The sequence below is a fragment of the Aulonocara sp. 'chitande type north' Nkhata Bay genome, linkage group LG6, assembly GCF_057382095.1.
Source record: "Aulonocara sp. 'chitande type north' Nkhata Bay isolate Kocher_YH1m ecotype deep benthic linkage group LG6, A_spYH_male_GT1.1, whole genome shotgun sequence".
In the NCBI taxonomy this organism is placed as follows: domain Eukaryota; kingdom Metazoa; phylum Chordata; class Actinopteri; order Cichliformes; family Cichlidae; genus Aulonocara; species Aulonocara sp. 'chitande type north' Nkhata Bay.
In genome coordinates this window covers 13376075-13391241 of record NC_141349.1, presented here as the reverse complement: position 1 = coordinate 13391241, position 15167 = coordinate 13376075, and the positions used below count along the sequence as shown (strand labels likewise).

The following is a 15167-nucleotide window of genomic DNA, read 5'->3' as shown; positions in this document are numbered from 1 at the left end:
TACCAAGACATAATAAAAATAAAATCTAGCTGTTGCCAGGTCCTAGATGAACAACATGTGACTCTGTTACACTGTGTCATTAATTAATAAAAACTCAACTCAAAATCGAAGTACACACTATGACTCAATAATGAATGCATTGCTTTCACACAAGAATGAAAACAATGCTGTATATACACATCTATACATGTTTATATGTATACATATACATATACACATTTACATATGTATTATTTGCAGAATATTATTTGTTGATTGTTTCTTGTAAGCTTTGTGGTCTTTGCCTGATGTAAATTAATTCCATGACAATAATAGTATTATTAGTATAATATTTGCTTGATTCATTGTAATAAAAATATCACGATGAAACTCAGTGGCATTTTAGTACATAGTTGCAGAAGCTATAAGATCAATATATTATTTATACATAAGTAATATATCACCTCCTCCTAAAATTAAAGCTGAGCTCTCTTGATTAAAGGGTCACTGATTTTCCTTTTTTCTGTCAGACGTGACACTGAGCCTTCAATGGCACTCAGCCAAATTCACAGGACAGTTTAAGCAATTAATGCTCAGAGGTATCAGTCAGCGAGAGCAAATAATTTCACATAAACTGCCAGTGCACCAAGCACAGCCTGATGATACCCTCCGGAGCATCCCATCCTAACATATGCTTAATTGTTTACCACTGCTTGTTACATAAATAGAGATGCTGCAGGGGAGGAGGGGGAGCAGGCGGGGTGTGTGGGGGGGTAGGGTTTAGAGTCAGTACACTATGAGACGGAGCTGGAGAATTAATAACAATTTGTGGCAAATAATTACTTATCAATTAAAGCTGTTATCCTGCCTAATTAGGCAGCGTTCATTAAATTCAGCCAATTTAAACCTTAATCAAAGTTAGCAGGGCCTGACAGCACTGAGTGGCTCAGTGAAGGAGCGCCCTCCGGTGGATAAGATGCATAAAATAAGTGGATTTTTTTTAATCATTTAAAAAAAAAAACAACTACTGTTATTCTTATGTTATTTGTTAATAATATAATATATATTTGCATTTACTCACTGTATATAATCAGTTTCCATGGGAATTTACTTGTAAAATGAGTAAATAAATAAAAAATATTAAGAGTACCAGAAGTTTTATTGTGGTCCGAAACCAACTAAACCTAACTTTGTACACTACAATTCTAAAAACCAAACCAGAAAACGAGGCTAATTAATTATTTTCCACCAATGATGACAATTGATGTTGCATAGTATTTATTATCAACAATGGTAGTAGAAGTAGTAGTATTGAACTTAAGAGTTAAAATTATTTAGGTCATTTACTAAAGTGTAAAAAAGTATTGAACATTAAACATTAACATCTTTGCAAGCATCTTCTTGTATTGCGTTGCTTATTTACTTTGCTGTATTCATCACTTCATAGATCCAAACATATCTTTTTTTGTGAAACATCGTTATCTCCAATAATAATAATAAAAATAATAATAATAATAATACAAGATTAAAAAAAATGAAAAAGGTGTTGGAAGTGCAGAGTCTAAAATTAAAAAAAAAATGTGTGCACATAAGTACACTCACCAAAGTTCATTTAAGAACAAATGCCCTTGATTATTTGTCACATTTCAAATTAAAAGCATCTTCACCCTGCGGCCTGTCTCATTTTAAAGCCTTCACTTCCTATGTGGTCATTTGACAACAAAGCACGCGCTTCTCGGGGCGCCTCGCCACGAGGAACGAGTTAATTAATATTGGCTCTTGTTTGGTCTAGTTAATGAATGAGTAAATTATGCACCTCTGGGACACCGCCTCCCCAATCGGTTTAAATTATCCCACAAACCCCTCACACCCCCCTTCTTCCAACATTGTCCTCCAATTTCCCCACTCTGATCCTGCACTGATGGGGTCCCTGTCACTAACCACACACACACAAACACACACACACACACACACGGAAACCAAGGCTATACCCCTGCCGTCTCCATCTGTCTTTCTTTGTCCTGATTTGGTGTGTTCATTGTCTTCTGCACAATTATTGATGCATTTTTTCTTTTCTGTTTTTTTTTTTTAATTCAACCCTTCTGTTCGACCCCGGATCGTCAGCTCAGGGTAGCAAATAACTTCCATCCCATTAACTCGTTTTAGAGGGAAAGCTAGTCAAACAAAGCTTGGCCACAATCTGATACACACACACACACACACACACACACACACACACACACACACACACACACACACACACACTGTCCTGTTGGTGAGAAGATCCACATTATTTGCATTAAAAGCCTCACACCGTGAAATTCATTTATAATTACAAAGTGGGGTGCTGTGTGTGTTATGCAGATCAGACTTGTGTGGTGAGTAGAAGGAATATCACACTTGCATTGGTTATTTTGTGATACGCTAACGCTGAATGTATGGTGACAGATTGCAATTATCTCATTATTGTAATTGTCAGAGTCAATTCCTTGCAGGCCGTGTGCAGGCTGCATGAAGGATTCCAGGAGTTACACGCAAATCTACAAATGTAGCAGGGTTTTTCTGTTATTGTTTTTTAATAGTCCAAAAGCCACACTTTAACAAACACACTGCAGTCAGGGCTTCACCTTAAACATGTGATCACAATCTGCAAACACATATTAATGTTTGTAATCTTTATAAACTGAGCGTATGTTGATTGATTGTCCTGGCACAAACAAAGGCTTAAAAGAAGAGTCTGCTGATTTCATTTCACCAAAGTTCATAATGTTGAATAAGTCCGGGCCTCCTGAAATAGGCTGTTTCAGTTTTGGCTGTAACAGTGAGCCATGCTCAGCCTTGTAGATCTCCAGCGCCCTCGTGTAGTGAAAAAGCTGCAGTGCAGCTCCTCATGTGGCTATTTTGTCTCTGTAAAGCTGGCAGTGCTCTAGGTTCCTTCTCTCATCAAAGACTATTCAGTCCAAACACCAAAGGCAGTCACTTCACTGGGGATCAAATATTCATTGTTAAGATCTGTGGATCAGCTGACTGACCTCCACAGCACATGACTGGAAGTATGTTTCAGTAGATTTTTTTTAAATACCAGAAAAGATATTTACTGCTAAACAACTGTACTTTTATTGTGCACAAAAAAATTAACTGCAATTGTGCAAAACAGGGATTGAAAACTTTGATCATTTTTAGGCTTGTGTGCAACCCCGTTAGTATAGACAATTCCTGCTTCATAAATAGTTCCTCTTCTTTTTGGAACTGGAATTCCAAAACCGCTGGAACCAAAGGGAGGAGTTATTGTGACCCTGTCCTGGAACAATTGTGCTAATGGCAAAGATATTTAAAAATTTGTAAATTTTAAGTACAATTTGACAAAAAAAGATTTAAGACTAATTTTGGGGGATTTTATTAGTTTTATACATAATTTAATTACAGATTAAAGAAAAATAAATTAATGAATGGAGATTACAACAAATAATACAACATCTAACAAATCTCAGTAATTTAATAATTGCAGAAGAACATTACAAAAAGCTAAAAAGGAATTTTGGATAACGTAAAGAACATTTAAAAAGAGAGGCATCACAATAGATGACTACTCATTTTAACACTGAACTTATCATCTCATACACATCTGCCACATCTGCCTGAAGTGATCATAATATCTTTGCTTTTTTTTTAAGTCCTACATAACCCAAAATTCACTTTTTGATAAATAAGCCAATTTTAGGAAAAGTCATGAAATATAAAGTCATAAATATATAATATATAATAGATTTGACCAGAATTACATGATTTTTAAAAAGCCAAGAGGACAAAATGACTCCATTGGCTTTTTTGCTAAGTTGTGTCCGTTGTGTCTGCTAAATCTGTGCTGTTACGCACAGTTTCCTGGAGATTCTGAATTTCCTGGTAGTTTGTTTTTTGTTAGTTCTTTCATCAGTTACAGTTAGAAACATCCCGTAAAACAACATGTAAAAGCTGAGCTCTCTTTTCTTCACGTTCGCTTTCTTCCTGCACTGGGTCACATGAATCCTCATAATACACATTAGACTGAACTAATAAAGGGTACAGCAAGGCTGATAATATCCTGATATTTTAGTAAATGTCGCTTTTTCTTTGAGCTGCTCTGTCATCACACTGTTTTTTCAACTTGTTAAGTTGAATCACTAGAAGTAGAGCTTGTGAAAGAACTCCTGCCAGGAAAACTTTTGTTTTTTCTTAGTTTCTGCATTTCTATGTGTGAAAAATTGATATTTTGCCTCGCAGCATCAAAGGTGTGTGTCTTTAGCCCTTTAGCTTTTTTTTACATAGCCAACATGTCTTCATGTTAAAGTTACATTTAGTTTATTTTGATGTTGGTTCGCGAAGTTTATTTGTTTATTAGATTCCCCTTGTGTTCTCTTCCCCAGTATTTAAGTTTTCCTCACTCTTTATGTGTCATGCTGTCTTATGTTATCAAGTTTGTACTGTCATGTCTGTGTCTCATGTTTCCTGTTTTATTTTGAAGGTCTGTGTCCTATGTCAGTGTAGTCGGCTTTGCTTCCTTTGTTTGGTTATGTCAGATTAGTGTCAGGTGTTTCCCCATGTGTTCCCACTCCCCTCATTAGCCTTCTGTGTGTATTTAGTGTGTGTTTTCTCATTCAGTCTTTGTCAGGTTGTCTGTTGTTCTTGTCATGTTTCAGGTTTTGTTGCATCCAGGCCAAGTTTCATGTTGAGGGGTTTTTTTCCCATGTTTATTTTTTAGTTTTGCCAGTTTAGGTTATTGTTTATGCTCATCTTTGTTTTCCTTATGTATTACTTCATGTATCTCCATCAGCCATATTAAACGGCTCCTTTTTGTTAATTCAAGTTTTGTTCCACGTTCCATTTTGCCTGCATTTTGGGTCCTCTTCGCAAACTCATACAGAGTGCTGCCCCGTACTGTGAAACTAGCCTAATTTGCATTCCTTTTTCTCCAATACCAAAAGAGTCTCGGACAGAGGTGGGACCAAGTCATTGTTTTGCAAGTCTCAAGTAAGTCTCAAGTCTTTATCCTCAAGTCTCAAGTCAAGTCTCAAGTAATGTCAGGCAAGTCAGAGTCGAGTCTCAAGTCACTGGTGTAAAAGTCCGAGTCAAGTCACAAGTCTGAAACTTTGAATTTCAAGTCCTTTCGAGTCTTTAAAAAAAAAAAAAAAAAAAACGAAAAAATAATGTTGCAGTTATGCTAAATGTAAATATTAGACCATGTAATTTTAAATCTGTGTTTTTCTCAACACATGACAAAAGTGAACGTAGAAAATATACACAAATTGTGAAATTGCACCTCTTTAAAATGCAGCTCAATTAAACTTAGCTCCAAGAATAATTTTCACCGACAGTTCTGAGATAAGCTGCATGTTATTCTTGGATGCGGTTGTAGGACCAGCTTTAAAATCGCATGACAAAAATATCATACACATTAAAAAAAACGGTATCACCAACGTAGCCTGGACAACATTTGCTAGTTAGATGAAGTCAGCTATCTCATTGTAGCATATTTATAATCATACGGTTCTTGGAGTGAGTGCATACACTCATGAAGTTTAGTAACTTCAGGTCACTGCAACAAGCCCAGGTACAGTTTACCGACGGATGGGTGCAGGACCTTGAAATGCACCGTGTAGAACGAAAGACCATCGTACGTATCATAAGTTTACCAGTCTCACAAATTGTCTCATAAATACACATTCGTTAACCGTTTATTAATAGGACCTTTGAGCTCAACGGTAATTAATTAGCAGTGGAAATAATTTCTGGTACCCATCACAGAAATGTAGCAGTGACAATAATACTGTATGCTGTAATCGTACTGGGCAATTAGTGATACAAAAACCTGTTTTATCCTGTGAATAAAAGTATATGTTTTTGTCAATGTACCATAATAACAGAAGCGAAACGCAATATTGTGTCAGGACAATTCACTATTTATGCACAATAAACAAAGGAGCATAGCGCGACAATTTCTGTTCAGCGCCAGACTTGCTTGTAACCTATATCACCAATTATGTTATGAAAGTGACGTATTAACTACTAAAAAACACTGACCTTCGTGTAAATGCTTGGAGCAGACTAACCTGTGAGCTGGAGTGTTCTGGGACGTTATATTTGGTCTTTGAATGGCTGCAATCCAGTCGCGTCTTTGTTACTTCGGAAACATGGCTCGAACAATTTCTCTTCAACGACGTAATCCGATAACAACCGATCTCTTTACCCGTCGGCTTCCCGTGGCTGTCATGTGACCGGCTATTGCAGTTAATGATACAACAGCTTCTTGCCATTTTTGTGTTTCTTTTTATCGCTGTGTAACTGATTTTAATTGAAAGCCTGCGTGCGCTAGTACCGCTTGCCACGAGTTCCCAGAATCCTTTGCGGTTCTACCCGTGAATGACGTCACATTTTCAATCTCTATATAATATGCATGTTAAATTTTATATTTGGGGTAAAATATCAAGTCTTTTCAAGTAAACCGGTTCAAGTCCAATTCAAGTCCCAAGTCATTGGTGTAAAAGTCCAAGTCAAGTCACAAGTCTTAGAACATTTTTTCAAGTCAAGTCTAAAGTCATAAAATTAATGACTCGAGTCCAAGTCATGTGACTCGAGTCCACACCTCTGGTCTCGGATATGCTGAATGGAGAAGATAATCCAACAGCTAATAGGACAAAGAAATTGAAAGCAAAAGTCAGACTGATTTTTTTTAATCCAATTCCTGGATTCCAATTTTTCTTTTTAAATTATATTTTTAAAAGATTTTTAATATTTCTTTTTAATTCTGAGTTTGAAAATGTTTCTAAATGAGGTTTTAAACAGGGGTTTAATACTTTGTTTTTAATTTTTTTTTAACCTTTTTTGAATTTGAACTCATCACAGAAAAAGCAAGAACATAGGTGAAAAACACCACTGTGAGTGTAATGGAGGACTTTTCTGAAAGACTGAGGAAACGTTGGTGATTCCTTCTAATGCAGAGACATTAATTGGAATTGGGTCAAAAAGTGCCAATGTGAATATTAGCCATTAGACCTCCTTAAATGTATTTATTTTTTTGTCAGTTCCCCTATGTGTAGGTTGATGTCAGTTACTGTGCTACACTAGCTGTTTTATTTTGATACAATTTTGTCTCTGCTTGTTTAGCTTTACTTCCTCCCCGCGCTCATTGTGGTGTTTGTCTACAACTGTGCTAATTCATTCGGGCTGTTCTAATCAGCCTTTGTGTAGTTATATCCTTGATTCTTCCTTTTGTGTTTGTAACATCTGTTATTTCTTCATGGCATTCCTGTATCCATTTTCAGTTATTTAAAAAAATGTAAATAAGTCATGCTTGATCGTTGAGATGCGGATGTCTTTTGGCTCACTCACTCTATACGTGTGCACAATTTCATCATAAGTTACTACAAAATTCCCAAGAAAATAAAAGACAGTTACGCTTAAATTCAACAAGATTAACTGAATGTGATGACTTAATATCAAAAATAAATTAAAAGCCATCCATGATATTTGATATAAAGAAAACACATTCCTCCTATGTGTGTAACTGCTCCACAAGTTTGCAGAGTTTCATCCCTAATTGCAGAAAAATTCCTGAGAAAATAAAGACAATTGCGTTCTCGTTGTGTTCTGTGGCTCCGTAGTGTCGTGGTTAACACGTTTACGGGCCAAGCAACAGGTTGCTCGGCTGATTACAGCCGGAGACGGGAAAGGGAGCCTAATTCCCTTTGCAGTCGCAGCAAAAACCTGATCTCTGTTTTAAGCTAGACCTAGGGACAACTAGAAGCATTTGGTCTGCAGACCTCAAAGATCTCACCGGAGTATACCAATTTAGAAGATCAGATGCAATGTTTTAAAAACAAGTGTCAAGATCTTAAAATAAATTTGAAAACTAACTGGCAGCCAGTGTAGCGAGGCAAGTATAGAGGATATGTGCTCTCGTTTGTGTGTGCCAGTCAGGAACCTTGCCGCGGGGTTTTGAACCAGCTGTAGTCGGCCAATTAATGACGAAGTAACACCATAGAGGCTGTTGCAGAAGTCAAGGCGAGATGAATTAAAGGCATTGATTGCTTTTTCAAAGTCTCTGAAACAGAGAAATGGCTTCACCTTTGCAAGTAGGCTTAGGTGAAAGAAGTCAAAAATATAGAGCTACCTGCTCTGGTGATTCTTTGATCTCAGACTTTTTATTGCTTTGACAAAATATACACTGTTAAAAAAGAAAATTAAAGTCCTGACCAGGACATCGCAGAGCTCCTGGACAGCTGTTCTATATTAATCCTCAGTATCTCTCTTGCCCCAGACAGGAAGCAGCGATGTAGTGGTTCAGTATATACAACAGTACTCACAGACGCCCACATCCAACTTGTTGGATCTCTTATTGGGGTTCAGTGTATTACAAGGCACTTTCTATTTCGTTGAGACATATTTTAGAAGGAGGGACAGACAAAGGATGTAAAACAGGTCATTATTTAGCATTTTACAAACAATTAAATCCCTGTTCAATTTAAAATACAGTGTGATATCTTACAGCTTAGTTTTTTCCCCACTGAATGTACAGATGCCCTGTAAGATTTTAACTCCCTAATGCTTAATGTTGGTAATGCTTAACATTTCCTAATGTTAAGTCTTTGGTTTCGGGGAGAAGAACATGTTAGCAGCCAGGCATGCTTATAATATTTGTGTGTTCAAAGGATTATTTTAACACAATAATTGAAGTTACAGTTATTTGGATTCTGTTTTAGACACATAACTTACTTTGTTAACCAACGATGAGGTTCTAATAATTTCAGCTCACTGTGCTGAAAAAGAAAGTTACTGCCTTTGATCTGAGACAGAACCACAGCAACAAGTTCTTTTTTCTGCAGTGCTGTGGGGAAACAATAGATTTCTGTGGATTTCCAAATAAAGAAACATGATTAACTGCTGTGTTCGTTCTTAGCGTGTTCAGTTTTGTTAGTTCTGAGTTGCTTTCGTTTAATTCCTCCCTCAGTCTTCATTTCTGCTTTATTTAGTTCATTTGTGTTTTCCTGTTTAATTCAAACATTTTCCATTTAACTTTGAAAGTTAGTTTGACGTATGCTTTGCTTTTAGTTTTGTTTCCTATTTCTTTTCTAATTCAGTTGAGCTGCTTCTTGTTCTCCACGGCTGTCTCCACCTTTCCTAATTACCCTTATTACATTAAACATGTTACCTGTAATGTATCAGCAGTGTTCCTCTTTTTCTTCTCCTTCTTGATTTTTTGCTGGAGGTGGCTGGTATTTCAGATCCAACCATTTCTTTTGTGCTCTATAAAAATGATACATGTGAAAAAAACAATCGACCTATAAATTTATTTATTTGTTTGTTTGTTTGTTTGTTTTTTACCAATTCTGATGAAGTTTTGTCTTACATCAATTGTGTCATTATTGAAAAGTGAATTACCATAATTATTAATTTCTTAAGTCAAAAACAAAGATCACCTTCAGTTGACTTTTTGAACTTTTTCTTTAGATTTTCTCCAGATGACTGCAAATGGATCACACAATAGTCCCTTGGATGCCCTCTCCATTTCTTTCAGCTTATTCCTCCTCGTCCACATGTGAACGTCGTCTTCTCCTTAACGTGGCCGTGAATAGTCTCTACTATGACATCAGCACATGCCTACATGAAAAACTTGCATATGCCAGAACATAGATTTAACTCAATGAGACTGAAAAGTACAATATTCACAGATGCACAAAAATCCAAAAGAAAGTAAATACATTTACATAATGTACATGGAATAAAAGATTTGAGACATTTGAAGACGGGAAGGGAAAAAATGCACTTACTGAGTATTGATCTGAAATATATAATATGCAATGATGTGTGTGCAAGCTATAGAAAGGGCTTCACTTCCTGTTAAACAGCAGTGCACAAAACAAAAGGAAGTTAACATTCAACACCATGACATTTTCACTGAATTTAACAGTCACTGAGTGGTGAGATAAATGTGTGCATAAGCCATAGTCATAGCTAAGGCTTTTTATGCACTTACGCAGTGCCTAGGTTCATCTCGGCTAATGCTGAGTCCATGCAGAATCACTATGTGCTCCACTTCAGTCGACACGACTCTGCATAGCTTTGATTAGCGGAATCAGAAATTTGTGTTTCTCAGAAGTCAATAGTAGATAGAGAATTGGTATGCAAAACATGGATAATGCAAATATATATTTGACATCAAATGGTGAGAAATGTCATGTTACATTCATTAACATGCTGATCAAACCTTAATCAAACATACTCATTTGGTGATGTAATGGCAGTGGAGTTAAAAGACAGAAATATGAAAACTTGAGCAATTCAATTCAATTCAATTCAATTCAATTTTATTTATATAGCGCCAAATCACAACAAAAGTCGCCTCAAGGCATATAATAAATGTTTCACAGAGTGGCACACTGCTCATTTTATTCTTTTTAAGGTACCTGGAGACGGAGTGCAGCTCAAAAGGATCATCTGGTCTCAGGGTCTCTGCTGTCTGTCCTCTCTCGGTCACTGGGTGCAGATTCTCAGCTGCTGGAGAGGTCTAACTTTTTTAGAGAGGTCTAAAAAGTCTAATGCAGAAAACGTGCATATGATCAATTGAGGCAGTTCGCAGTAAATCAAATAAATGTGTAATGGTCGTACAGTGCAAGCATTTCACTACTGAAGACGGAGGAAACCAGTGTTCTTTAACAGGTTTGGGGTCCACAAATGTGTGTAATTCACATCTTTGCCTCTTACTTTATTGACCCAGCCACTTCTAATGAAGGGTTGCTGAACTGAAGAAAGGACTCTGTTTCCTGTTAAACAGTCGGGCACAAGGGAAGATTTTTATAGTTGGCAGAGCCTCAATTATTTGATTGAGGCTCTGGTTCCCGTAAATAACCTGATTTACTCCTAACTCTTTCAGCAATTTCAGGATCACTTTCAGCATCACAAAGTGCCTCAGTCTCAAACCTGTCAATTCCCCTTAAATTTTCCTCAAAGTAATCATCTCTATCCATCAGAGTCTGAACCTTCATCACTGTCTAACGTTGGGTCGCATAAGTCAGGTGTATCTCTGATTGTTACGTCCTCATACTTTGGATGGTGTTTAAGCAAAGTCCTCACAAGCTTATGAGGAGCTTATTCTATGTCACAGCCTGAAACAGCTGATGCCCTTTGAGAAATGGATCTCAAGTTATGAGCGATTATGCTACAGTCTTGGTAACTTCACTACTTCTTGTACCTCAGCGAGCACACAGACAACATTGCCATGAACAGCTCTTTTGTTGGCCTTTTGGAAGAGGGATTACTTTGGCAAATGCTATGCACTTGGCAATGAGATGCCTCTCTAATATGTTCAGGTCGCACAGTTCATTTGGAATATCTGTAAGCTGTAAATTATTAGCTATTGCTAGGGGAGACGTATTACCATTTTAAGCTGTCTTTGGCAAGTGTGACAGATCCACCCTCTCTTTCTGTTATTTGGAAGCATGCACTGTTCTGAATGGTGGCATTCATTATGGCAAACTAATAAACTTTCTCATAAGGCAAAGGTTTGTCCTAAGGGTTAGGGCTGGTAAGCCCACTTTTTATTTGTGATCGAAACTGTCATTTTGGTGTCTATTTTGCATCTTCCTCTAATGTCTATTGCAGTCTGCATGGTGTTACTCAGTCGTTTGCATTTGTTACACATTGTTTGTCTTATTCTTAGCCGTTGTTTAAATGTAAATGCTGCATCCCTTGCATAACGAGTGGTGATATAAGCCTTTTAAGACTCTTCAAACTAACCTCTGCTTTTGCTTAAAGCCGATGTCCTGTTGGTATCGGTTTGTGATGTATGACGTTTGTTTTTGTTGGAAACTTCTGTCTTGATGATAATGAGCTTGTTGATATGAATTTTAAACTCTCGCAAATCTCACTGCCGTATCTCTTTCTCTGTTGTGATTTTTTCTTAGCATATGATAATTCTCAATTTTGTTTCCAATGTCAAAGTTCTTAAGTTTTTCCTTAGAAATCTTTGTTTCTGTTTTTTGGTTATTTAGTTATGAGAAGCTACCTCTAGCAGACTGTCATGCTGAAGTTTATCTGCACTTAAACCTGAGATGTGTCCCTTTTGACAGGAGAAATACAACCCTGGGCACTGACTGCTTAGGCAGGAGAATTTACATGTGGCAGAGTGCTTTGCTTAAGCTCATCTAAATGCTGAAAAAGCACAGGCGTCAGTTCAAAATGAGCATCTCGACTGGTGCCTAACTTTAGTGAACATTTTGTTAAGTTTTGTTATAAGATCATCCAAATGTGTGAAAAGAAACCCAACAGCTGTACCAGTACCATCTGGGCCCAGGGTAGTCCATCTGGTTGCCTGGAGTGTGGATCACAAAAGCCAAACCTTCCATCCTGGGCCGAAAATAATGTCAAAGATTTCTTCTGTGTTCAAGAATCTTTGGACTTTTTGTAAAGTGTAAACACAAGGGCAGAGATTTCCAGGTGTTGAGAAAGCAGATAAGAAGCAGCAGGGGCCATACTCAGACAATCTTCCTCTTCTGCAAATAGAACTACTGAAAAAAATTTTTTTTTTTATTCTTTGTAAAAGTATTTTTCACGTTATTTATATTAACTGTTACATAAATCTGCTTTGAGACATGTGCTTGTTGCCATGCACAAACCAAATAACTAAAAACTCTTGTGGAACAGCATGAATACATTACCTACATTTTTTATTAGAATGGTCACCCCCTCAGAAAATTTGCTGCCCTCCCTAATGGCCCATCCTGGTAAAACTGTCTTATGTTGGTAATAATTCGAATAAACGTGAGCACAAGAGAGAGAAAGACAGCCTACAATGAGTTGAAACATTAACATTAACTTATAATTATTTATTCCTGTTTAGAACACATTATTATGAATTTCAAAATCTTATTTGCTTTTCATATGTAGGCCTGCCTATTGTCAGTGATATCAACTTTAATAACAACGTCTCTCTTTTTTGCAATATTTTTCAAGCAACCTATATTTGACAACAGCATAATAAAACTGGAAATTCTGTTTTTTGTGCGCAATCCCCAATATTTTTAGTGGTGCCTATATTGGCCACCCCTATGAAAAAAATCTGGAGGCGCCACTGATAGATAAGCGGAAGAAAATGGATGGATACTTAGGATAATACAGAGCCAGTACTTGGCACTCCCAAAGCTTTACAGACGTTTTTCCAGAATCCTGTTTCTCTTTCAACACGTTCTTCTTCCACCTGGTTCTGAGAGAGTTTTATACGTGAGAAACGAAGAAGACGGACCATCTTTAAAGAAATAAACCTCGCTTTAAACAAACGGGATTGCTTGCCAAGGTAACACAGTTGGGCACGTGCGCGCACACCTGCCGCAGTTTGAGTTTAATTAAACTCTCTTTGCCCGTCTCCTCAGTTCAAACCAAACCACACTCCGGTGTGCTGTAGCTGGGATGGCTGAACCCCGGAGAGTTCAGCTGTTTACTCTCAGCAGTGATGCGCCCTCTTCTAACTCGCCTTCGACCCACAGGTGTCCGTCAGGGGTTCCGCAGATGGAAGAATCCCGCTCAGATCGACCCGCTGACACTGAAACAGTCCGGCTCGTCCTCACGTTATTTGAGCCCGACGAGCGGAGCTTCCCGGAGTTCAGCTACAGGCAGCTTGTTGATGACAAGGTGGGATTAAGTCACGACCTCCACCCTCCTAACCTGTAACCAGTTAAGATACAAACAGACCCGTGACTGTAGTTAGTCTGGGTTAAGTAGGCTAAATATTTTTTAGGCTTTTGGCTAACCACATGAAATTGTAAACCATTTAAGGTATTACACACACAAAAAGCAGTTCAGTTTTAATTCAGTTGGAACTGCATTGCTAATTCAGCAGCAGCCTTTGCTTAGTTTCAAAAGTGGGTTAAAAAACTAACTTTTTAAAGCCAGAGCTGGGTTTAAAAGTTAGATAATAGTCAAAGTGGGACAAAGATCTGCTTTAACACTCACAGTGGGAGTAAATTGCTATTCTGAATGACTTGATTTGTTAATCTCATGAAAAACTAATAAACATGCTGGTTGCATTGGAGCCAGACATGTGTTCAATTTCCTGTAAAACAATGGCTGGCATGGCATTTAATGGGTTTCAGATAAGTCAGTCAAAAATTGAAGGACCACTGAGCAGACTAGAGGAGGAAGAAAAGAGGGAGAACGATGAAGTCGCTGCCATTGCAAGGAAGTTGGAAGAAAAATATGTGAGTAGCCTTTTACTCTTGTAAACATGTAAACAGATTTTGTTTGGGGGGGGGTTTCGGTGTTTTTTTGTGAGGGTTGATGGGTGCTTGTCTACAGCTGGGTGGCCCAGAGGTCAGCCTGGACACGATAACCTGAGAATCCAATACAATGTGATAAAGAGAACGTTCATATATTAAGGCTTAATAAATTATGTTCACTTTTGGTAACACAGGTTGTGCCTCCGAAAGCAGCCTGTTACTCCCTTTGTTATTTAAAAAACAAATTACCTTATTAACCTATAAGATTAAACTGATGTGTGAACAGAAGGTGGCAATCACTATGATAAATATTTGTAAATGGTGCAGTAATGTTATGCTTCCTCTCAATACAGGGTGCCAAACCTAAGAAAAAAAAGGACCGCATCCAGGACTTGATCGACATCGGATTTGGTTATGATGACGAGGATTCTTTCATTGACAACTCTGAGGCTGTGAGTCGGTGTTAGAACACCTTTTGAAATTTCTCACAGCTGGTATAAACTCGTCCTTGCCTGCTGTGCTGCACAAAAAGACGGTTTGATTTCTAGATTATGACAATGACCTCACTCACCACTGAGTAAATGTTCTTTCTGCTTAAGCATTAGCTCGCTGCTGCACGTGAAAGCTCTCAACAGCCATCATGTGTACTGCTTGTGGTTATACAGTCCCTCAGTAGTTTCTGTAATTGTATTACATACTGCTTTTAGTATGACGAGTTCGTGCCATGCTCCATCACCACCAAATTTGGTGGGTTCTATGTGAATTCGGGCGTGCTGCAGTTCCGCCAGGCCTCTGACACTGAAGACGATGACCTCACAGCCGAAGAGGAAACGATTGAGACGACAAAAGTAAGCAGTAAGAGTACATGACTGGCTACGCTGAATATTTTGGCAAATCTGCTAAATAGATTTAAAAGGAAATTTTGCACCAACATTTTGGTTCTTT

General features: G+C 37.7%; 1 protein-coding gene across 6 annotated transcripts in view; it reads left to right on the top strand.

The window, feature by feature from the left end:
* Positions 1 to 15167, top strand: part of LOC147327426 (ubinuclein-1-like) — a 55964-nt gene that overhangs the window by 34524 nt on the left and 6273 nt on the right. For 2 of the 6 annotated variants that reach the window (XM_086295040.1, XM_086295041.1), the window contains 4 exons: positions 13494 to 13638; positions 14100 to 14204; positions 14576 to 14674; positions 14930 to 15070. In XM_086295040.1, the coding sequence (XP_086151166.1) occupies positions 13494 to 13638; positions 14100 to 14204; positions 14576 to 14674; positions 14930 to 15070 (490 nt within the window). Of the gene's footprint in view, positions 1 to 13087; positions 13304 to 13358; positions 13639 to 14099; positions 14205 to 14575; positions 14675 to 14929; positions 15071 to 15167 lie in introns of those variants that run through there. The other 4 variants (XM_086295039.1, XM_086295042.1, XM_086295037.1 and 1 more) reach the window with 4 other exon arrangements.